This window comes from Strigops habroptila, chromosome 2 (genome assembly GCF_004027225.2).
Source record: "Strigops habroptila isolate Jane chromosome 2, bStrHab1.2.pri, whole genome shotgun sequence".
NCBI classification, from domain to species: domain Eukaryota; kingdom Metazoa; phylum Chordata; class Aves; order Psittaciformes; family Psittacidae; genus Strigops; species Strigops habroptila.
The window spans coordinates 114087567-114112815 of NC_044278.2; the positions used below are offsets into that span (position 1 = coordinate 114087567).

The 25249-nt window shown below is 39.8% G+C and overlaps 1 protein-coding gene across 3 annotated transcripts in view; it reads right to left on the reverse strand.

Annotated features, from left to right (window-relative positions):
• Positions 1–6437: 6437 nt before the first annotated feature.
• Positions 6438–25249, reverse strand: part of LOC115604215 (N-acetylated-alpha-linked acidic dipeptidase 2-like) — a 33758-nt gene continuing 14946 nt past the window's right edge. For 2 of the 3 annotated variants that reach the window (XM_030477105.1, XM_030477107.1), the window contains 8 exons: positions 23350–23413; positions 20696–20763; positions 17747–17838; positions 16243–16333; positions 15329–15593; positions 12045–12126; positions 11516–11608; positions 6438–9917 (listed from right to left, as the gene is read on the reverse strand). In XM_030477105.1, coding sequence (XP_030332965.1) covers positions 9728–9917; positions 11516–11608; positions 12045–12126; positions 15329–15593; positions 16243–16333; positions 17747–17838; positions 20696–20763; positions 23350–23413 — 945 coding nt within the window. In that variant the 3' untranslated portion in view covers positions 6438–9727. Of the gene's footprint in view, positions 9918–10415; positions 11246–11515; positions 11609–12044; positions 12127–15328; positions 15594–16242; positions 16334–17746; positions 17839–20695; positions 20764–23349; positions 23414–25249 lie in introns of those variants that run through there. The other variant, XM_030477106.1, reaches the window with a different exon arrangement.

The window sequence follows — 25249 nt, forward strand, 5'->3', positions numbered from 1 at the left end:
ACCACTAACCTGGAGGTACATGAAATACACCAATGCATTTAAATTGAGCAGCCTGTATGTGACTGCATCAGTCAGCCAGCATCAGTCAGTATGGTGACTGATGCTGGCTGTCCAGCAAACGCACTGTCTTTCTGCAGCCAGTGCACCTTTGTGTGAGAAGGAAGCATCCTCTTGAATAAAACATGGTTTTTACCTTCAGGAAACAAGTATTTGGAAAAAGGAGTCCCTTGTTAAACATTAATAAAAGCTGCACTGCAACAGAAGTCATTCAGAGCTAGCTGGAGGCAGAGCTAATACCTTACAACCAGCTACGAACCAGTCCAGAAACCTTGTTCTCTGAAATGTGTTTTAAATTCATGATAGATACTGATGCTATGATATTGCTGCTGAATTCAGTGCTTGGGAGAAAACTAACCTCATGTGCCTCTGGCTTAATACACTTAACCTAATTTGTTCTTCCTTAATTGAAAATCAAACTCATGTATACGAGGCAGAGTTGATGCTGTGTGCTTCTAAACCCTAAGGGACTTCATTGTTTTTAAGGGAACGCCTTGTAATCAAGCTATATTGTGTACATAAACATTAACCCAAACTTTAAATGTTCTGCCTTCATCTGTGAAAGCAGTTAACAGCTGGAGTGTCTGCTCATGAAGAAAAACCTACAGCTAAAGCGTTCAGAGCACAATTACTCTTCCATTGTAGCTCTGCAAATTGGAAGCCTGGCAGCACTTCTGTTACAAAAAGTTTTTACTTACATGGATTTATAACTCAACTGGGATCCTTACGCTTTCCAAGTGCGCAAAGAACAGCAGCGAAGAAGATAAAGCTGGTAAAATGAGTGGAGGATATTAAAATGTAGTTGCAGATAAATTTTTAAGAGAAGGGTTTTCATGTGTGTATAGAAAAATGAATAGTTCACAGAAAACCTGCTAAGAGTGAAGGTTAACACAAAGCAACAGCTCCAACTGTGCATGAGCCAAAGTACTAAAACTTCAAGTCACAGTAATTAATATTCTCCTGTATCTGTATAAATGTTCACCTTGTTCCTGTGTGAACACAGTGGCACTGTTGAGCATTTCTTTTGTACTTCTCCTCAATAATATTTTACTTTAGAATGCAGACAATTAAGTTTACTACATTTGTTTTGACAACTATATTGATGCTTGTTGCCTGAAGACTGCAGCATGGTTGGGACTGGTACACTTAAAAGTGGCCAAAAACTTCAATGTGGTTGAGTGTCCGTACCAGAATGTTGAGCACTCAGTTCTTAAGCTAAAGCATGTGTCATTTTAATCATAGAATCACAGAACGTTTTGGGTTGGAAGGGACCTTAAAGTACATCCAGTTCTAAACCCCTGCCACCGGCAGGGACACCTTCCACTAGAGCAGGTTGCTCCAAGCCCCATCCAACCTGGCCTTGAACACTGCCAGGGATGGGGCATCCACAGCTTCTCTGGGCAACCTGTGCCAGCGCCTCAGCACCCTCACAGGGAAGAATTTTTTACTAATACCTAATCTCAATCTCCCCTCTGTCAGTTTAAAGCCATTCCCATTGTCCTGTCCCTACCTGCCCTTGTAAAAAGCCCCTCTCCAGCTTTCTTGTCGTCCTTTTCTGGCATTGGAAGCTGCTTTAAGTCTCCCCAGAGCCTTCTCTTCTCCAGGCTGAACAAGCCCTGCTCTCTCAGCCTGTCTTCATAGGAGAGACGCTCTGGCATTCTAAAAACTAATGAGTTTTTGCATTTCACAGTTTTATTGCATAATGCACATATGTTTAATCTTAAACTGTCCCATAGGGGTACTTAAGTAAACGTAACTTGTCAAAGGTATAATTGTAATCTGCAGTGTTGAACATTGCCATTTCCCCCATACACTGTAGGTCTTCTTCACTGAATTGTAAGTATATTTGTCTGCAGAACGAGCAGTAGCCCTGAAAGAGCTGACAGATTTTGCCAGAGCCTCTCCATATTCTGGCAATTACATTTGAGTACAAACCGCAGTGTAATACTGCCCGCAAGGCAACTGCTGAGTTCTGCAGTTACACGCTGAACCTTGTGTCGGTATCTAGTCCTTAGGCAGGTTATCATCTATTAGACTGCAGATGAGAAGAATGATATTTGATATTTGCAAAACCAAAGTCCAATCAGGCTGAATTATGTGATCTGGGATGGTTTGAGAATGAAAGAAAAGCCAGGTCTGTTTCATCCATCTCTGGTTTGCCAGGACTGCATACTAAGTTGTACACAATGCATACTAAGTATGCATACAACTATATGTAAGTAGCTGCCCTTAACCACTGTTGCTTCAAAAACGGGATACCCCAAGTGTCAATCTCTGCTGACAGCTCAATAAATGCAGCATTGCCACAGTGGGTAGCAGGGCACCAGCTTTGGTTTAGCCCAGCAGGGTCTCAGGACATGCCAGGTTGGCATTGTCTGAACTTCTCTTTGTCTGCCTGGAGCTTTGTTTTAGCTTGTTTGGCTTTTGCAAGTTCTCTCATGACCAGGTGGTTGTTGCCTCACTTGCTCTACCTTTGTTTCTATATAGTTTTATATAATAATATAATAACAAGTTTTTTTTGGTAATAAGTAGAGACTGAACATTCTTTGATCACACAGGTGAGACTTCAAGTATACCAACAATGAACTTCGCTTACCAAGTGTGTTTATTTCTGCCTGTAATAGGCAGGATGTTTGTGCTTCACTCTCTGCTGTGGTGATGGGCAACACTAAGCAAGTGCCCACAATTCTGCAGGGCAAGGTTCCAGGATGATATATCTTGTGCTGCAGAATGAAGATGGGGTTTGGTGCAGGCAGGAGGTGCCAGAGCAGGCTCAGGTGGAAAGAGTAAGGAAACATGGATGAGTGATCTCAGACGGAACCGAATGTTTCGGTGCTCAGTGTCTACAGCAATCTGTGCTTCCCCAGCTGTGGTATCCTGCTGCCTGTGGGTTAAGTAAGGGTGTGTTGTCACAACAGTCGCTGTGTCCAGCAACTGTGGCTTGGGTTTCCTTCTGAAAATACAGCCAAGGTTGGCTATAGTGTGGATGGCAGCATCAGGAACACGTTAGCAGTTACTGTCAGCAAGCTAGCAAAGCACATCTGTGGAAGGTGCCATGTAAACACAGCAAGTCTATTCTTACCTGATTGATACCCTCCTGTGACCTGCTTTTCCCATTATTGCCTCTCCTGTTCTTTCCCTTTATGGAAAGTTGTAACGTGTTTGCAGTTTACTTGAACCAGGTCCAGCCCCTCATGCATGAGGTGCCTAACAAACCAGTCCTGCTCTTCCTCCTCCATTCTTTGAGCTCCCCAAGCTCATCCAGAAGATGGATGTGCCCCAGGGGTTGGGTTGCAGAATAGCTCATAGATTTTCTTGGATGATGAAGAAGTTTAAAGGTGTAGGATCCATCAGGACAAAAACTGTTGACACCAACCGGAGCTGCCTTGACTTCATAGATGATTGGCACAAGCAAGTACAGAAGCAATCCATGGGACAGACAGCTCCCAAACCATTGGGGCTTTCTAATTTTCTCCTGCTGACACTGAATAGGAGAATTAACAATTAAGAGAAGTAACTGCAGAATTTGACTGAGAGCTCAACTCAGATGCATCATAGACTTGCAGCTGAACTACAGGGTGAAGCAGTAGCCGCTCATGCTTTACCGGAGCTACTTTTAGTCTCAGTGGTGTAATGGAAAGAGTCTTTTGCCTTAGAAAAGGCTGCTCACTAAATTCAGCTCCTGCTGGTTTCTCTAGGGACAGTTTCTGTGTAGCAGGTGTTGCTCAGTGAGGAACAGAGGAGCGCTTTGCTTCAGCTCACAAGAGAACAGCAAAGCAGAAGCAAGATTTCTGTGTTTCATCTAATTAGTGTTGTCTTCTCTGCTCTGCCATAGGGAAGTCCATGATGTTCACCGTCATTCAGCTTTCTTAATGGCAGTCGTAACTGTATGCTAAAATGAATGAAAATAGAGGAATTTAGAGTAAGGGAGAGAAAGAGAAAGAGCAGGCCATGCTGAATATATCCTATTCCTACCAGCTGCAGAAAGGAGGTCCCCAGCTGCTTTTCATGCTGTGTCTCCTTAGATTCCAGCTCTGCCTCCATGAGTGTCTCTACAGCATTGTCTGGGAGGTGCAGAAAGTCCTCAGTGACTTTTAGTATCTTCCAGAATCTCATCCTGCTGCTGTTTTCCTTAGGTATTATTTGGGGTCATTGCAGTAGCTCTTCTCTGCACACGCTGCACAACACCTCTTACCTTTTGAATGACACCACTGGAGGATAAACTACCTCTGCTTTCAAGCAATTTTGTTGTTTGTTTCATTTTTTAAATAAGAGCCATGATTGATGTGTTTAATCATTATCTTGGTCTGAAGAGGAGAACCTTTTGAAGGTACATTTATCAATTTTCCTGGGCTTCCAGGAATTGCATGCGAATAGAGGACCAGCACTTAAGGGGCTGTTTATTCAGTGGATGCACCACAATGAGAGAGTGAAGGTACCGTCTTTCCCAATAATCTCTCCATGAGAAGTGCTTACAGCAAGGAATGAAGCAGGTATGTTTTAATCCCTTCATGCACCCATATGCTTTAATTTCCAAGTGCTTTCATTTCTGAATGAAAGTTGCATCATTAGGCATGAGCATTCCTTGCATGTGTCTGATCCTTTTTTAACCTACTGCACCTTTCACAAGCTCCTGTAGCAATAAGCTTCACCATGTAATGACATGTAGAGTGAGTAATCCCTTTGTTTTAAACCTGCTGCCTGATATTCTTTTAAGCAGCATGGACAGGACCAGCAATAGCTTCTCCAGACAAGGAGAGGGTTTGGGGTCACTGGGGGAAGATGGCTGGGTGGTCAGGTCCTGTTCTGTTGTAAAATAACATGCAGCCTATAGAGTTCACATTGCCTTGGCCCTTATGAGCATGTAAAGATGATTTTGTAGGTTATCTATAGAGGAAGGATAGAACAATGGAAATTGGGTCTGTGAAAAAGTCATTATACAGCACCAGTGCTGACTGTGATCATCTGCTTAATGGGCTGATTGACTTTAGGACCTTTCTCTTGCAATGTCTTTTGCTTAATAGATACACCGAGTTACACACTGTGTTTTATCACTGTTGTAAAAGAATGCAGGTTTAGATCAGCAGAACCTAGATTTAACAATTTGCTTTGGCTGAATGATAACACTGCCTTGTTCTAACACCTGAACTGTGTAGTTACTGAGAAGACTTATGAAGCTTCTTCAGCTGGTTACTTGTACTTCAGTCATCAGGATACTGGGATAGGGAAGTTTTAATTTCATCACTCCGCAAAGACAGTCCCTTGATGCATGAGTCAACTTTGAGAAGGGTTGCTAAATTACAGGGTGATGAGAGAAGCGCTGGCATCACTTAATCCCAAACAATTAATCTTCCAAGGTTTTGAATTAGTTTGAGTTTATTAAGCTTAAGATCCACAGAGCATTTTTGAGATGGTTCTATTTTGATTGATTGATTGATTGATTGAAAACCACAGCAGAATAACTATTCTAAGTTGCTACCATTTTCAGTGCAAATGAATGAGTATTGTAACTGGATTGTGTTTATCACTTACTTGGTGTAGAACAGAATGTGTAGGTTATCCCCACTTTCCAGCCATCACCAAATTGACCAAGTGTTTCGGCTTCCTTTCCAAAGGCAAACCAAAGGTATTTCAACCAGAAGAGAATCCAAAATAACGTCCTGACATTTTCCCTTTGGAACTGATTTTCTAAAGAGACAATCAGCAAACCAAATATCCAAGTGATGTTGTTTAACTTTACTCAGTTTAATTTTGCCAAATAGTTTTCCAGCTCCAGCCTGGCCTTGAATGTGTCCCATGCCTGGCAGTGTCCAAGGCCAGGCTGGATGGGGCTTAGAGCAACCTGGTCTAGTGGAAGGTGTCCCTGCCCATGGCAGGGAGTTGGAACTGGATGAGCTTTAAGGTCCCTTCCAACCCAAACTGTGCTATGATTCTATGATGGGTCTCTTTCTTCCTGCTCTATGATTCACAGATTGCTTCAGCCAGGCTGAGTCAACTGTGCAGATGGAATTGGGGAAGGACAGAGCAGGCAGTACAGTGTTATCCATCCATGAGGAGAGCCTGAAAAATCCCTACACGCTTTGAAATTAGGAGCTACACAAATACAGCAGCCTTTGGGCTGTGGGACGGCAGCAGTTGCCTGGTTGCCCACCTACAGAAAAGAAGATACGGTTGGCTGAAGCAGGGGAGGCAATCTCAGCTCTGAGTAACTGATCCTTTTCATACCGGGAATATGGGACTTTATGGAAAACAACTAGTATAAAACATTTATAAGTGATTTGGTTTTCCTATTTATAAGGATTTGGATATCACTCTCCCTCAGTAGAACTTTATAGGCAGGAATGGAAATAGATTTAAGCCATTTTGTATACTTCCCAGGGTGTATCGTGTCATGATGGATCCTACATTCATGCAGAGCTATCGATTAAGTTGAGAAAAGGATCAAAGCAATCAATGCCAGCTGTGCATTCAGCCTGATGTGAGCTGTAATTTATTCTTACATCTTTGAACTGCACATAGAAACAAGAAGATAGATATAATATGTTCTTTTGCATGGCACAAAACTTCAAAGGTTAGCTACCACTGAAAACGTATGTTTACTGGTGAAACATTTATTCACTGGTTTATGTTATTAAACAGATTTCTGTAAATTAGGCAGGAAGCACTCTTCAACAGATATTTCCTTTTCATGCGGAAATCCCTTGTTTGCCTTGCCCTCTGATGATCCAGTGGCAGCAACCACTGACAGCTCCAAAGCTAGCTGCTGTTCATGAGGAAGAGGCACTAGTGGCTTTTTTCCACCATGCAGATATCCCAACCCTTCCTCGGGAGCACATTCAGTTACTGCCCATTGCAGTTAACATAAAGCTACAATGGAGCAGGAAAAGTGGGTGATTCAGAAGGGAAAGAAAAACGTTGCAGTTATGTACCAGTTGCTGCTCGCAAGATATCACACATCCTTCGGCAACACCTTACGCTACAAATGTGGGGATGAGCAGCTTAATAACTGTGAGCGGCCTCAGTCAAGTAGAAGTCAAGAGAACATCAACCATAAAGAAGAAATTCTTCACAATGAGAGTGGTAGAACACTGGTACAGGTTGCCCAGAGAGGTGGTGGATGCACCATCCCTGGAGACATTCAAGGCCAGGCTGGGTGCGGTTCTGGGCAACTTGATCTAGTTGAAAATGTCCCTGCTCATTGCAGGGGGGTTGGAACTAGATGAACTTTAAATGTCCCTTCCAACCCAAACTATTCTGTGATTCTATGTAGTCACTGTTGTGGTGTCCTCAGCACTATTTGTGTCTCGTGCATGCTGATGAGGTCAGTCAGGCACTCCTTTCTCCAACAGGAGAGGTAAAGCATGGACTATGGAAGTGTAATTTCCTCCTCATGTGCCTAAGGCTTAATTTGTGAAAGCAATTTAACAGTAAGTTATGAGCAGAACATCCACAGGTACACAAGTCCTTTGTCTTTCAGGAGGCTTAATGGAAGTGATGCTAATGAAAGCCTCTCTTGGTGGCATACACCCCAAACGACTTCCCAAAGGACTGAACTACAGTAACGTTTGGTTGCCTTGCCTGAATTCCAAGTGTCTGAGATGAGAACAACTCCTTCTGTAGCTTACTAATTGTCCTGTTTCTCTAATTCCGTCTTTTTTTAGTACAACTTCTGTTCTGTTCCCCATAAAACAAAAAGGATTTTATTCCCACGACCTGGTGCAATTTATGGTTGTGAGAAAAACTGTAGAATATTTTACATAAGAGAAGAAATGCGGTTTTATTAGCTCCCACAAACTGAAATGTGATTTGATAAAATTCTACCACTTTTATTACTTGTAAAGCATGTAGATGAGAAGTACAGCTAAAGGGCAAATGAAGCAAGAATTATATTTTTTTACAAATTAAACAGTTTTGTACAATTACCTTTCTCATGCATTTCAGTTTCTCTTTGAAAGCAAAAGCAGCTCCTGACAGGAAACTTCCTTCAGGTCTTATATGAGAACAGAATAACCTCAAGCCCCATGCCAATAGTGTCAATGCCTCCAGCTTCCTCAACTTGAAGAGCACATCTGCATGAAAGAGATCTCCCAGCAAAAAATAGGAACAAAAGCTGCCATAATGGGTTTGGGACTAATGAAAGTGTCAATAGGAGCAGGGACGTCAGTGTCTGGTTATGCCACAAAGTCTTTATTTTCCAAAGTGCCAGTAGAGGAGGGAGGCACACAGTGACTTTGAGATGGATGGACACTGGCTCCCTGAAGAAATGCTTCTGGATTTCTGCATCTAAGCTGCTATTTCTCTCATTATCAAGAATGGCTGGTACTGCTTTTGCAGGAGAAGCAAGCAAATCAGTAAGGTCCTACACCTGGGTCGGGGCAACCCCAGGCACTGCTACAGGCTGGGCAGAGAAGAGATTCAGAGCAGCCCTGCAGAAAAGGACTTGGGGGTGTTGGTTGACAAGAAGCTTAACATGAGCCGGCAGTGTGCGCTTGCAGCCCAGAAAGCCAACCGTATCCTGGGCTGCATCAAAAGAAGCGTGACCAGCAGGTCGAAGGAGGTGATCCTGCCCCTCTACTCTGCTCTTGTGAGACCTCACTTGGAGTACTGCATACAGTTCTGGTGTCCTCAACATAAAAAGGACATGGAGCTGTTGGAGCGAGTCCAGAGGAGGGCCACGAGGATGATAAGAGGGCTGGAGCACCTCCCGTTTGAAGACAGGCTGAGAGAGTTGGGGCTGTTCAGCCTGGAGAAGAGAAGGCTGCGTGGAGACCTCATAGCAGCCTTCCAGTATCTGAAGGGGGTCTACAAGGATGCTGGGGAGGGACTCTTAGGGACTGTAGTGGTAGGACAAGGGGTAATGGCTTCAAACTTAAACAGGGGAAGTTTAGATTAGATATAAGGAAGAAGTTCTTTACAGTGAGGGTGGTGAAGCACTGGAATGGGTTGCCCAGGGAGGTTGTGGATGCTCCATCCCTGGCGGTGTTCAAGGCCAGGTTGGACAGAGCCTTGGACCACGTGGTTTAGGGCAAGGTGTCCCTGCCCATGGCAGGGGGGTTGGAACAAGATGATCTTAAGGTCCTTTCCAACCCTTATGATTCTATGATTCTGTGATTCTAAATGAGCACTCACCAGCCCTGCAGAATAGATTCTCAAATACAGAGATGCCTTTGGTGTCCTATGTTATAAAAGTAATTACCCCAACAAGAAAAATGCAGGTGCTGAGGAGTGTTATATGTTTTCTCTTCATATAGAATCATAGAATTCTATATGTGTGCTGTTGATCACTGCTACGGGCAATATTTACAGGCAGCTTGGCAAATACCAGCATTTCTTGTTGTACGTCTAAACTAAAGGGTCCTCAAAATTGGCAGATCTTTCAGAAAACTCTAATTGGGAACTAATTCTTCCTTCTCCCTACCCCCAAATTTGACTCCATCTAGGATTGTTCTTAAAGCAAGAGTATTGTCAGTATCAGAGAAGCAATATCTTCTAACTCCAGAGTTCTTTGATATGCAAAGCTCCTGTTCACCCCACCAGTACACTCGCACGCATTCAGAAGGCTGGGAACTCCAGTACAGCAGGCAGTCAGTTGTGACTGGGTCACTGCAGCAGCCTGACTGTGCTGCACTTGTAACTTAGCTGTTTGACTGAGCTTATCGAAGCCATCATCCTATGCTACTTCTTTCAGTGTCCCTGCTGCTGCCTGCACAGTGAAGGCTGCAATGGAAATCTGCCTCTTTACTTCTTCCCAGGCCTCACGCTGATCCGCTTTGCTTTCAATATCAAACAGGGCATCATAGATCCCTGGGAAGGACTCTGCAGCATACTTGTTGTGACTGCTTGGAGCAAAGATGACATGCCTGGGGGGAAAGAAGAAAAATAGAACTATACTAAATAATTAATCGTTAACGGTGTGTGTGTTCATTGTAGGGAACTCTATATGTTACATAAAGCAGCTATGAACCTCCTGAAAATCAGAACTTACCAAATACACAGGACATCTAGCTGGACCTATCTTTAAAATGACAGGAGGAAGCAGCCCTAAGGGCAAAATCTATGGCACAGATTTAGGACAGGGAGCCTTCTCCTCGGAAGAGATGGTACATTTGTCTAATTAGGAACTAATATTAATTTTTTTGAAAATGGGAGCTTAACAAACCTGTTGAACTAGGGAATAAAACTAGTTCTGGGTGTACAGTGAGAAGTGGAACAGAAACCTCAAAACCAATGAAGCAGCTGTATGATGGTCAGCAAGGTCTGGGAAAGGAATGCAAAAAAGAGGGGAAAAATATGTGTGGGAGAATTCTTGATAAAAGCATGAATTCTCCAGAGAAGAAATGATCATATTGGAGCAGAACTGAGCAAAAGTATCAATTTTTATTTGTTGGTGGGATTTTTTTTCTTAAATAATGAATAGTTGCGTATCTGCTTTTAAATCGATTTTGTTCATATGAAATATGAAAGCATATCTGTAGTACATGGGAGTCTTCCCAAATCAAAACAAACTAGATTAATAAATGCAAGCAAGTAAAAAACAAGTTAAAAAATCCAGACAGCTCTAAGTGATTCCTAATACCCAACAAGAACTGTAGGAAACAACCATTTCATTCTTCCAGAAGTGTGAATGACAGTTTATCCTAGGAGGATGGATGAGTGATTCTCAAATTCTACCTATCTGAAGGACTTCTGGCTTGGTGTGAAAGCCTTCCATCAGTGAGTCAGATATATCCAGTCATTAGGAAAAGGCGGGTGCTAATAGTAAAGTGAGGCAGTCACACACTTGACAGTGGCAGTTAGCTTCTTGTCAAGTGTTACTAATGAATGCACTGGGTTTCTATAAAGGGTGTTGTGGTGCACTAAACATTGTCTTTCTCCAGGCCTATGTAGAGAGAAAACTTCAAGAATAACTAGTAAATTATTTAAGCTAATAGGTGCATCTATAGAAGCAGCCAAAGCTGGGACAGCTGGAACTCTACAGCTCATGGGACTTCACCTATCCTGAGCTCAAAGGTCTCTCTCCAAATTCTGTATTCTGGACTTCTCTTGATCCTTGCTACACATCTGTTTTCATCGTCTTCTCCCTTTTACCCTCTTTTCTCCTTTCTTTTCAGTACAGTTGATTCTCCACTCAATCTTCACTTTGTACAGCTTTGAAAGAGCAAGTGGTAAGAGAAGTAGTGCTACACACCTGCAAGGAAAAGTCACAGAGTATGATGGAGAAAAAACAGAGTGCCAGACCCAAAGAGAGGAATTAGGCACCACAAGACTGGTGCAGCCATGGAGTTCTTCTCGGGGGCTATTAACAAAATCTGCTACTCACTGGATATTACCTAAAACAGCTCTGTGGAGCTGTAATTCCTATATGAAGCCTATAGAGCAGTTCAGCTGACCAGCTAGTGTGGGGTTCACCTTCAAACACAGTGCCTTAGGCAGCTGAGCAGGAAACCTCATTCCTCACCTGTAAAACTTCCTTCCTGGTAAGCCAAGAGGATCAATGAAAGCTCTTTCTATAAACATCAGCTGATCGTTCATGATTCGCACTGTCAATGGACTGCAGGAAATGGAGACAGAGAGATTTCACGGAGTGAGGAAACATTTCATTTCATGAGGAAACATGACTTCATTTTTACTGAACAGAAGGTGAAGAGCTCAGTCCAACTTTAACTTTTAGTGCTGCCTGCCTTTCTGTGTATTAAAATCATCTTAATGACAACCTGATACTAGTAATAAGCTCTACAGCTGGTACTGTTCATCCCAGGAAGCAGAATTCATCTTAGCAGATATTGCCTTTCTCAGAGTTGGAGGGCTCCATCTTACACTAATCAGAGAGACTCCTTCTACAGTTATTGGAAAGAAAAAACTGCCACTCTGGGTACCTAAGGCATATATCTATATATTGATATATTTATATATATTGATATATTTATATATAAAACATTTTTTATATTTTATATATTTATATATAAAACATTTTTTTTCAAACTTACTCTTTCTTGTCAACTTGTTCAAGTCTCCTGTGAAATTCATCAGCAGCCTTTGAGAAGTTCACCACAGCAGAAAAAAGAGGATCTAGAAAAGGAAGGACTTTGTGAACAACTTCAGAGTATCTACTGAGCCCAATATACCTTTCAGTTACCCAGTGGGAGAAAAAATACATTTGTTTTGCTGATACAATTGCATTAATTTTGTTATCTTTCCATCATTCATTCGTTTCACTATTGCAGACTTTGAAGAGCTGCACTACTAGCAGTAATAGATAAAGACCTCGTGCAACAAGGCCAACAACAAAGCAGAATGCTTGATAAAGCTTTCAAAAGTATACATCTTCCCTCTGCCTGGCAAGGAGACGATGGGCTGGCATTGCAAATCGAGAACTCTGAAGTTTCCTTTTTAACAAAGGGATGCACTGCAGCATTTAGGTATAAATAGCCTGACTTGCATCAAATATACCGTCTCTACTAGCAGGCTGTTGAAGAACAGCAAGATTTCCCTCTTGGAACATTATATCCGATTCATATCATAACAGAAGAGTGTGATATGGATATTGAACAATATTGGGTGAAGTGTAAAAGATACAACTCATGGAACGCAGTGATAGACAGGGTAGATTAAAGTAGCCAAGGCACGTGCTTGCTCCATGCATGAACTAGAGTTTCAGCACTGGAGTCTCTGCCATATTCCCCCATACCACCCCACAGTGGTGCTGCTCAGACCCTGGGATTTTGCCTGCTATGCCTGTCTATGTGCAGATAAGTCAGTGCTTTTTCCAGCTCTGTCCCTGGCAGCACATCCAAGCCATGTGGAATAACTTCACCAAAGAAGCAGCAGGCCTTTCTTTTAATGACAATATCAGCTCTGGTGATTTTCCTGTGAAATGTCTGTTTGCTACAAACCTGGGAAAACTACCAATTTATACAACTAATTTTGGTAGAATAAGTACCAGGTGGGTGTTATGAGGAGAACTTCTGGCCTTGCCAAAAATCAACTCAATTACAAAGAAGGAAGGCTTACAACTTGTACATTTTGCCCCCAAGTGTCAGAAAACTTTAGATAAATGAGAGTATCCTCTCTTTGATCATACTGGAATATGGGGCATAAGATTAGGTCATCTCCTAAATCCAGTCCCCTGTTGACAAGTCTAGCCCTTCGCTGTTTATAAATTTATCACACTATTTTAGTGTGACAGGCCTTCTGTAGCCAGATTTATCACACTAGTTGGTGTGATAGGCTTTCTGTTCCCAGGACTCCTTTTGAAAGCTGTTCTGCCGTCTCATTTGCTCTTCTATTTCTAGGAAACTTATTTAATTATCACCAGCCTACACTTGCTTGTTCTTGTATTCACATTTTTGTTTAGTTTACACAATTACAGGCACAGATTTTATGTATGCAAGCTCTTTACGGACCGAAGTATAGGCAGACCTATGTCACCTTGTGAGGCTGAGAATTTACACTTGCCCACAGCCAAGGCAATAGCTTCCAGTGTGCTGGAGGACAGAGTTCTGCCCTGCTGACATCATGGCTATATCATGGCAATAGATGATATTTCAGAAGCAGTAGGAGGGGATTTAAGAGGAAAAAAGAAAGATAATCTGAAAATATATAAGAGAATTTGTGCTCATGATCACTATTCAGTGTTGTCAGTGTTGGTTATTTTAGAAAATATGCGATAACATATGACTGCAAGTGCATATTTCATGAAAAGAAGGTTTCCAGCCTTCATTTTTGCAGAGGAACGGCTAAAATGGGAATCCAAAGGCAAACAGAACCTCAATCTATTATTTTGAAGGGCAATTATGTGATTTATTCAGGCTTAATTAACAATTTTCTGACATTCAGTGTTGTCAAAAGGCAATTCTATGAAACTGCTGAGTTAATTTTAATTTACACAGTATTACAAAAACTGCCAATGTATTTTAATATATTCTGGTGCAATAGAAGAAACAAGAATTAAAAATTATAGTTTTATTCAAGAAATATTTTAAAACTGATCAGGCATTAGAGAAAATAATGAAAATAATGAAAAGATTGAAAAACATGCCTTGTAAAAGACCTGGTCAAAATGGCACAAGTGTAAAGTTATTAAGGAGAGGGTTAAGTGATTGAAAAGAAGAAGATTGCTTCTAGAATCTAGGAACAAATATTGATGCATTGGTCAGAAGGTAGTTTGGGCAACTTCTAATCCAAAATGAGAAACTCAAACAATGAAAATAATGATATAACAAAAATTATGGTAGATGTTCTACTGCTGGAAAAATTAATTCCAGATTTGATGTTTCCTTACAAGATATGCTGCAGTAAAGACATGAATGTATTGAAATAAATCCTTGTGTTACGAGAAGTCTCAGAGCAGATGATCCATCATAAAAGGCTGCTTCTGTCTCGAGTGGCCTTTTTACAAAAAAGGGTGTCTTTTCAAATTAGTCAAGAATTTATCACCTAAGCCACTATATGAAGTTTTAAATGTAATTCTTAATTTTCCCCAAATGAGGATCCAAGTTGAGTTACTTTTAGTGTTTCACACAACCCCTAAAAAGCACTGCATCTCTCAAAGGTAGTTTATGTCTCTACACCATGGGTCCATCAGATAGCAAGTCAATTGGGACTGCCTGAAAAATCCTCCTTGGTACAGAAACACAAAGGGTGAATGAGGCAAGAAGGAAAAAGGGACAGAGGGAGATGAAAAAGGTGGTGGTGGAGGCTATCCTAGCCTGGGATCCAGAGCACTCTGCTGCTTCAGATCTGGTTTATATGCTTCACTGCAATGTGTTCAAGTGCTCAGCAAATGGAGGTATTTCTGCAGAAGAGTTAGAGAAGTGGGTTTGTGGCCTAAAAGTGGTAGCCAGGCACTGAGACAGATGGAAAGCAAGTTTCCCAGGGTTAGATGGAGTCTTTGGCTGAGGAGGAATGGGCACCTGTGTTTCTCAAGTTCCAGGCAGTTGCCATAAACCTTTGTCTTTTTAAGTAAGAAAGTGAGAAGCAGGCTGATATATCTTTGTTCTGCATTTGAGGTCTATGATTTCTCATAAGGATTGTAATAATGCCCATAATAAATAATATGAAAACTGTTATAATTTTCTCACCTATACAGTAATGTGTTAAACCTGTGTTATGTTTAGGAAAAAAAAAAAAGGAAAAAAGAGGCTCTTTGTTATGATGGCAGAATTAAAACAGGAAAGTAAGGAACTCAGTTTCACAGCTATAACAGATATAACGTGTCCCTACATGATTTTAATTAACACACTTAAGAAATAGCTTTATGGCTATTACTCACCAAATGATACTTTGTAAAGTTTCAGCTGTTCTTCATGTTTCTTGGCCAATTTATAAATTCTGTTGCTATATTCTTTTAGGGCTTCTCCATAATCTCTGCAGTCAAATGGAATGACCTGGGAATCTGCCAGTTCATAAACCAGTTTGCCTCGTAGCTGGGCAATTGTTAGCTGTTTCTTGAAGGTGGGGTCATAAAACTTTTCCACTAACTCAAAGGTCTCATACACTGTATGATAAACAGGATAATTGCTGAATTTGTCTGCTTTCTGAAAAAGAGCAAGCAAATTTGTCAGTGCCCTGTATTCTAGCTGCAGTTAAGGGATGTATTGATCACTTAACTATAATGTTTTGCACAGATTCCAAATGAAAAAAAGCTATTTGCTACAAAACACAATTTGTTATCCTTCCATTTTGATGCATTCATTTTAAGAATCTAAATCAACATGAATCCATGGACTGTCGTACAAGATGAAGAGAGCAGGCTACCTGCTCCCTATCTACACAGACCTGCCTTCAGTTCCCATTGTACGGAGATTGCCTTCAGTAAAAGCAAGAACAGTTTGGGGTAGCAGAAGTCCTCCCTCATGGCCCCTTTTTATCTTGTGTATTTCTGACCACAGTCCAGGCATATTTGTATATTAAGGGCCCTACTAATAGCATGGTGGAAGTAAATATACACTTCCCCTCAGATTCTATTAAATACCCTTCAGTGACCTTGACTGCCAATAGAATATACACATCACTCTAACATGTTTTATTCTCCAAACATTTAGGTTTCTTGCTAAATTAAGAAACTGCACTGATATACAAACTAATCAAAGATTCTTTGAAGCTTTTGTATTAATCATGAACAAATGCTTTTAAAAGATGACTGCTCAGCACTAGAGACTTCTTCAAGCAATCTGGAAGACTTACCCTGTTCTTGGTATAACGGACTCTGCCTGATGCAATTCCCAGTCGCTGAAAGTAAGCTTCGAAATCACTGCCTGATCCCAGTTTGTTTATTCTACATATAGAAAAGACAACATCTGAGTGAGAGCATTTCCTCTATGCTACGGTAGTAATTTATGCAAAACGCAGATTTTTCAAAGAAATTGAGGTCAGTTCTTCTGGAGGGTGCATCAGGGACATTCGTAAGATCAGAGACTAGATGAGTGGCAAGCTTAATGACTCTAACTGATTTTACTCCACCACACTAATTCAGTATCCAATATTGCTAAGAAGATCTTTTAAAGGTAGCAATCCTCATTATGACATTGACCACACTTAAAACCCCCCCGTACACATTATGTACAAGACACATAAAATTCTATCAATCAGGCATGTCTCTGCAATCTGAAAACATTAATAATCTATTTCCAAACTAATATGAATTGGGCAGCAATATATGTAAAGACAGATGTGTTTATATACTTAGCATATTCCACAGTAGAATCAAAGACCGAGAAAGAATTTCCACTGCAGACAATTAGCATTTCTTACTTACAAGTAGATATTGCCATCTGCTGGGTAAGGGTGGCAAGACAGGGGGAAAGAAAAAGGACAGATGTAATATTCTAAGTATTTTCAAATATTTATTTAAGTTTTATACTAAGCTTTAGGTTTATATGTCTAGCCTGGTGAGTAATTGGTGTTTCTCAGCTAGAAATGAAACAAGTTTTTCTATTCCAGCTGGAATTCTTCTGTCAGTATAAATTTCTGCAAGGAGCTATTTGTATCAACTGAGAAAGATCAGATCTGGTAGCTTTTCAAAAGGAAGAAACCTCAGTGAGTCTGATGAATCTAGAAACTCATCTTACCAGGGCCTGAAAGGTAGGGTAATACATGCAGAATATTTTGTCAAATCCCACAAAGGGGCAATTCTATTTACCTTCTGTGAGTAATGCCACGTTGTGAAAAGATTTAGCCCTGAGTCACAGGCTCAGAGTGTTTTGGAGTTTTAATACCTTCAAATATGAAGTTTTAATACCCTGAGATACAGATTTGTAATGTATTATATTTACATTGTATAAACAAAGAACAAGTAATTACCACTCTAGGCAGTTTCTTTCAACTGAGCATTTGCTTATCCTAACAATTTTGATATTATCTCACCTAGTAGTGTGACTAAACTGTATTTTCAATTCTTCCTTCACCCTGCTCTTTTTTGATTGCTTTCCAAATTGCTGTTCTGCTAATAAAAAGCTTTTAAAAAGTGTGAGGTTTCATTTTACAGCAAGCATAGATGTCACTTTCATTTTAAAAAAGTCATAAAATTTGATTTTATTTTACTTCTTTAAAAGATATTGCTAGAAAGTCACCTTGTACAGAAAGGTTTTGTATTGCTGTCATCAATAGCACATCCTGAAAAATTCTGGCGAGTAGCCATGCTATGATATTATGAAAATATTGGGAAAGAGAAGAAAGATTAACAGCTTACCTGGGATAGCTATTATTCTCACTTGCAGGATCTTTCTCAAGCCAGGTCTCATAAAGAGACTTATTTTCATAACCCTCGTCAGGGCTTAAAATCTGGAGAGGAGAATATTATAATCTCAATGGAAGTACCTCTAACTCAACTCATTATCAAAGGAGACCTTTACAGCTATCTATCTGCATCATTCTTAATCAACAGCATTGCTGCATGCAGGGAAGTACACATACACTATTTACATTTGTTATGTACATTTAGGGATCCCAACCATGAAAAGCATCTCACAGAGTGGGCTTCCTGAATGAAATTAAGTCCTATGCAAAAGCCTCATGCAAAGCACAGTGACCATTTTAGTCCCATTTATGCAGTTTCCAAGAATTAACAAGGACTCCTGAGGTGCAGAGAACCTCTCATTATTCCTATGGAAGGAACTAACAACCAGGATATGCAAAGACTTAATGGGCTGAGGCTGTGATAATGCATATATCTAGCTTCCCAGTGTCATCCAAAACCAAATGCAGTGCAGTCGAAATAGCAAAACTAAGAATATAATCACTCTGCTTTGGTCCTTCTAGCCCTTACAGAAATTAGGGGCTTTTTTTCAGATTAGTGGAAAAGACACAGCTGATTAGCAAAGGTACAGATTGTAGTCTTTGGTTATCTTTGTAAGAGGCTACTTACATGAAAGTGAAAAAAGGGAAAAGAAAATTAAGCAGATTCCTCTGTAAAACAGAACTCCCCTGTTCAAGCTTTATTTTCTCTCCACCTTTTCCTAATCCTATTCACTGGAATTTTTAGAGACCTGAAGAATAAAGATGTTTGAACGCTTACAAGAATTTTATTCTATGATGCTAGAAGCAGGGAGCCAAGTCGAAGATGTGCCACATTTCTCCAGGGTCTATCAATCATTTGTATATATGTTTCTATGCCAACGAATGGTGTCCTGGCTAGAAGTGGTCCTTCAGCAAACGCCCTTTGGTATCCCTGACTTCTGTCCAAGAGTCCATCAAAACATCTTTTTCCTTGGAAAAATTCCAATGATCTCTATGAATGATCTTACAGAAAAGCTCAAAGAGTGTAAATGTTCTAGAGAAAGGTTCACAGCCTGTGATTTATGGATCACTGGAGGTCCCTGGTGGCACACCAACACTGCTTAATGAAAGATGGTTCAGAAATGAAAACTACAATCACTGTAAAGATTTGACTGTGTACATAAAGTAGAGAACAGCAGAGAATCAGAATGCTGCTGCAGAATCCTGCTTTGTGGAATAAAAGAAAAGAAAATGTTGTTGTGGATTTTGTCTATAACCAGCTAACAAAAATAAGATGTTCCAACAGCGGCTTTAAGAAATGGTCACTGACAGCTCACCGCCATAAAATAATCCCCTTTATAAATGCAGCTATGAAGAATATGGATGAATATAATGTACTTCTGGGAGCTTTTTGTCAGGGAGACAGCATGGAATTACAGAATAGCTGTCAGGTTTTCTATTGTTTACATTATTCTTCTACTGTTAAAAGCTTAAATAACACTGAATAGGAAAAGTTTCAAAAAAGCCAGTTTCAAGTACTTCGAATGGTACCTTGATGAAAGTTTTCTACTCAAATCCAGCAACAGTTAAATAGTTTCCTCCAGACTAAGATGAGGTACTATTTTTAGCCCAGAGCACTTTTTCACTTTGTCTTTTGCACAAAGACATATCCCTGGGTAACTGGCTTGCTGCAGACAAGAAGTAAATTGTTATGTCCAGGGCTCTACAGCACTAGAGACATGGAAATGTTTATAGGTGAAAGAGAATGCCCTTCAGTGTGCGAAATGTCACAGCTAATGTCTGAAGAAGCATAGCTTCTTCCCACACAGGGAAGAAAGAGTAAGATAGAGTCAATAAGAAAAGAAAAGTAGGAAAGAAAAGAAAAACATGGCAATAGCATAGATAAAATTCCCCAGATTCAAACCACGGCATTTCCAGTGTTGAAAGAAAGTGCAATGTATTTGAAAATAACTTAGGATCAATGCTTCTATTGGGATGACACTAGTAGCTAGAGTCGTCACTGCCATTACAGTGTATGTTTCTACACGGGACCAAGTCACCTGGGCTCCCTTAATATCTGGGGGGGAAATAGTTTGAGAGCTCTGTATGTACAAGAGCAGAGAACCACATTTGGTCAAATGAATCTAATCCTAAAGGTATCTATTTCTACGGTTGCCTTTAAAAGGAGCCTACATTGCTTAAGTCAGACAGAGGTGTCTTCTGTTAATTGAGCTGATTCCAGATCTGAGGATAGTGACAGAGGCTCATGCTAGGTGACTAATCTGGTTAACTCCTCACATGGTCACTGAAGACTCATGCTTTAATGGATCACAGTCTTTCAACCTCATGATAATTCACCGAGAGGTGAAAGCAAAGGAGACATGATCAGACCACTTGTAACCATGCAAATCCATACATCTGGCCAGTTGCAAAACCCACTCAATCCCTCAGTATTTATTACAGGATTTCAGGAGCTCAGTAAGATATGAAGGAGACTCAGAGGGAACAGACAAGATGAAAAATGGTAGCTAGCCAATGTGAAAATGAACAAATGCTCTTTTGCACATCAAAGGGAAATTTAAAATGCAATTTATTTCCTTCAATGCTTATAACTTTAGAGAACTGATCTTGGTCAATTTTTTTATTATCTTGTTTTCATTATTATTATTTTTACTATATATTGCAAATAATGTTCCACTGAAGTCGGTGACACATTTCAACCTTTCTAAGAATACTGAGGAACTGTGAGCCTGGACTGTGTACCAGTGATGGGTTTTTTTGCCATAGATTTTGGTGGGATCAAGATTCTTCCAGCAAAGTGGTAAGACAAATCCAATATTATTGAATTATCCAATTTCATCCAGTAAACTTACACTTTTACATTCTTAGAAAGTCACAAACACTAGTCACACTGATTCTGTACCTCTTTTGTCACATTATACACCAGTTTGTAGAGAAGAGGGGTGCAGTCAACTCTTAGTGTGTAGTTACCTGAAAATGAAACAAAGACGTGGAAATTTTCCTTCATATACCAGTGGCATTATCTTCTTAATGGATTAAACCTTGCAGTCCCTTCTTAGGCAAACTTCTTGACTCCAAAGCAAGAATTTAGATTTTTGCCTCAGAAGATATACAGAAAGACACTACATGGTCACATTGTATAAGCTACTGCTACTCCATGACAATGATGCACTGGTTACAGTACATACACAGTAATGTAACTAAGCACTTCCATAGTTCTAAATTATGCCTAACTATCCCTCATCAGCTTTGTCACTCACACAGTCCCTTAAGCTTGTGTTATACAGAAGGCGATGGTAACTTTTTGCAGGATGTTAAAAACAAACTTAGTGCATTCAGGAGCTGTGCAGGAGGAAAGGCATATTCCCTGCAAGACATTTGAAGAAGTCTTTCAATGCAGCTGCTGCTTCTTTTACCATAAAGAGTACTCATTCAATGTTTTTGCAGCCTGTATCTGAGAGACGGCTCGTCTTTTGAGTAAAAGACTTGCAAGACATTTGGCATTTTATATTTCAAAACTTAGTCTCACCCAAACAGAAGGCAACATAGATGAAGAGTAATGTTTTCATCTACTGTCTCCTAAACCTCCCCTCTTACCACCATGATGTGGCTTCTACACTTTACACCCATAAGGTTTCCACACTGCCTGCAGGCTATGTTGAGCTAGAGAAGTGTCTCATATGGAAGCTGTCAGTTAGAGCAACAACAGCCCCACCAAAAAGAAACTATGGCCACTTTTGAGGCAGGCAGGAGTGTAAAGAATTTTCTCTATGTACTACAGCCACCAGACAGCAGCTGGACAAACACCTCTGCCCTCAAATACAGACAACAACAAAGAGGAGCAGAGGGATGAGAAGGCTGGGACATGATAAAACATAAGCTCTCAGATGACACAGATTTTTGATACAGCTTTAGACATTTGGGTCATCAGAGTGTGTACTCACAAGAGAACTACACTGACAATTACAGAAAACCTCATGATGATGGCAAAAATACTAGATAATGTTCATGATGTTTCCAAGGAGAGTCTGTATTTGAGAACTGGAAATTAAAGTCATAAAAGTGCTCGAAAGCATGACACACTATTCTTTTTTTCATTGCTAAAGGACAATGTATAGAAATAATCTGCTGTCCAAAACGTGGTGTAAAAAGCACTGTGGAGAATGTATGATGATAAACAAAATAATCAGCAGAATGCATGGATGCTATGGCTCTATGGCGGATTTTAATGCTCAGCCAGGTCAAAGATCTCCAAGATACTTGAAACAGTACACCGAATATGGTCTTCTTTTCCTTATTACATATTTCTTTTCCAGTGGTTTTACTTTCACATTTTGTTTAATGCATAAAGCAAGAGACATGTTTGAATAATCAAGATTTAGAAGAAAATTGTAAAGACAGCAGCATGTTGGCTGCAAACCAACTAAAAAATATGTGTTACAATCCATGCAGAGAATATGAAGCAGTTGTAAAGCTATTATTTCATTCGTGAGATCTTCTAGGCGTGAAATTCTGCTCTACTTTTTACACAGCATGTAGGCTGCATAATTGAAGGAACTGCTGTAACCCTCCCTATATCCCAATTCCAACTGAGAAACTGGGTTTGGCTTTTCTTTCTTTTTGATCCTTTTGTGACAGACAAAATTTTCAGCTGACAGGAATAAAAAGAGTTCTTAAATATGCCTGTTGATACCCATTTTATTCACACACAGTAAGCCCAAAGCAGTTGGGTCTAACATGGGAAGGGCAATGGCCTAAATAACTGATGTTATGATGCAGGACACCTTCACAGGACTCTACTGTTATTTCAGCACAGACAACAGTAAATGAAGTCTTTCTGTAATAAAGCTCAATATAACTTAAGAAGGATTTTTTGATTTAGGTCATAGTTTTGGGCCCAAAATTCAAAGTCCAGTTTCTAAGCAGTATTCCTATATGACAGATTCATCTCATAATCTGAAGGGCATAGTAAATTGGATGATGGTGGATCATTTTTCTGTAAAACACTCTTTAGCACTTATTTTTCTAGAAGAGTCCTGCCATAAAACATATGTAACTCCCTGCATATTCTCCCTGCTCATAGCAATGAACAAAGGTGACCACACTGGCCCAAAGCACCAAAATGGGTCCTACCGCCACAAAATATAACTCTAAGGACTCAAAACAAATTGTTCTGAGATCATAATAGTGTCCCAAATATAATTCCACAGGGAAAAGACACGGAACTCCAAGCACAACAAGGAGCAGTCTGTCATACATTAAAACTGTAATTGAAAAGTAAAGCTAATGTGGTTACGAGAGAGTTTAACATTCAAACATTCAGTTCATTAGCACAGAATACTAAACTTTTCCAGGGGAGACATTCTGGACTATCTGCAAAAGAAAGCAACGTGAGAATTCAAATTGTTCTCTTCCTCCACTTAACTCTGGATTTGCTACACTTACTCTGAACATTACATTATCTGTCATATTTGACAGCTCTGGGTGCAATAAATAATACACAGGAAACTATTAAAATTGACATCTGTGAAATAAAGTAAAAAAAAAAAGACCCACCTTCTATAGATGAATCCGAGTTGATGTAAGCAACTGCCCGTTCCTGGAGGACTCTGGCATTTTCCTGGGGTTGTAGAAGTGTAAATATTACTTGCAACTAGTGAAATTTAGTGTTAAGCACACTGGATTTTACAGCACTACCTTTAAGAGCCCCATCAGGATAAGTGGCACTATATCTCTTTCTAATTATATTAATGTTTGAGGATGGGTCAGTGATCTGGCCATACGAAATTCATTCCTGCTTAATTTGCTGTGGAAAACACCCACAAAATGTAGGATGCATCACACAGGAGCAAGATGGAACAGGAAAACTACTGAACAGAATTGTAACAAGGTAAATTAAGGTTATATATGTGTTTTATCTCTGCACTTGCAGTGCTTTTCTGAACATACAACATGCGCCCATGAGGTCAGCCAGAATTCCTCCATGCTTTTAATCCATAATTACTCATGTGAGCTCCCAGCAGTGAACTCAATTTTAACACTGATAAACCAAGTGCTGCTGTCATTTCTACACCCTTCCATTTCAAAAAGGGATAAGTCAAAGCACTGACATTTTCTATTAAAGTGAATTTGACTGATTGTTTCGAGTCAACCAAGCGTTGATTTCATGCTAAATATATGCACACACTTGTTGAATTTTTTGCAAACTGGTAATTGTGTTTGAAATTGATAGTCTAATCAGTAAGTGGTATTTTTCTAAGTCTTGGCTTTGTGATTGATATTCTAATTAAGTTAGTAATTGTTACTTGATTCATTCAATTTATAACCCAACTAATCATTTGTAAGTAAGTCATGTGAACTAAAAATTGAACTGTTGATAACTTCATGGTGAAATTAATGTATTTAAAACAAATGGTAGAGGAGATTCTGCAAAAAGATTATGAAGAGAGGGAACAAGCCTGTATATGCATACATAAGGCCTTGCAATGTGCAAAAGCTTATTTGCAACACAAGGAAATGCCTTCATTTATGAGCAGTGGAGATGATTGCCTATGTAACAAAAGGATGTTGCCACAGTTGCAGAGTCTTTTTATTACACAGAAGATGGTGAATATCATGGGTTAATTTTCCTCAAGATTTACAGGCAGCTTTACAGAAAAGCATGAATGTAAACCATGAGGAATGTCTCTAGAGAAACCGAATCTAATCTAGGTGTAAAAGAGTAGGAAGATAAAGCAATAAAACAATAATACAAAACCATTGAGGTTCAAATATGATTTGTGGTTATGGCTTTCTAACCTAGTACAGCTGCTATTTCTTGAAATAATGAATGATAGATTACCAGGTATTAAATTATTAAACAAAAAACTTTACAGAACAGCAGCAGCAATATGTGGAGAAATCAAACATAAAAAGAACTCCTAATTTATTCATGACTTGCTCAAGAAAAATTGATTTAAGTATGATTGTTTCATATTCCTTATAGTTAAAACAAATACGTGTTTTTTTCTTGACAGCATCTAAATATGTGTATAGATACATCGTCAAAGAAAGCACAAATAAAGTTTTATATACAGTATACTTTTGTTACCAGTGGAGTTCAGATGGGATGAAACTTTAATGTCAGCTCTTTAAAATCTCTCAGTAAATCACTTTAAAGATAACTGAGATTATGCTTTCTTCATCTGATGTCCCATAAGCCACCAGTAAGATGCGGAGAGTCTATTGCAGCTGAAAGCCAAGCAGTTCATGAGAGAAAGAATTAGTGCAAATCTAAAGAAATGGAAGTCTCAGCTTTGTTTACAGAAGAATGATGGAATCCCTTTGGTGTTTGGGAGCATATTTCTGGGTTTGCTCCCTCCTCTGACACATGTAATTTTGCTGTGCAATTTTGTGTTTTATTGAAATGCATGCCAATAAACTAAAGCAAAAAAATTAAAATATGTTGTTTTATAGA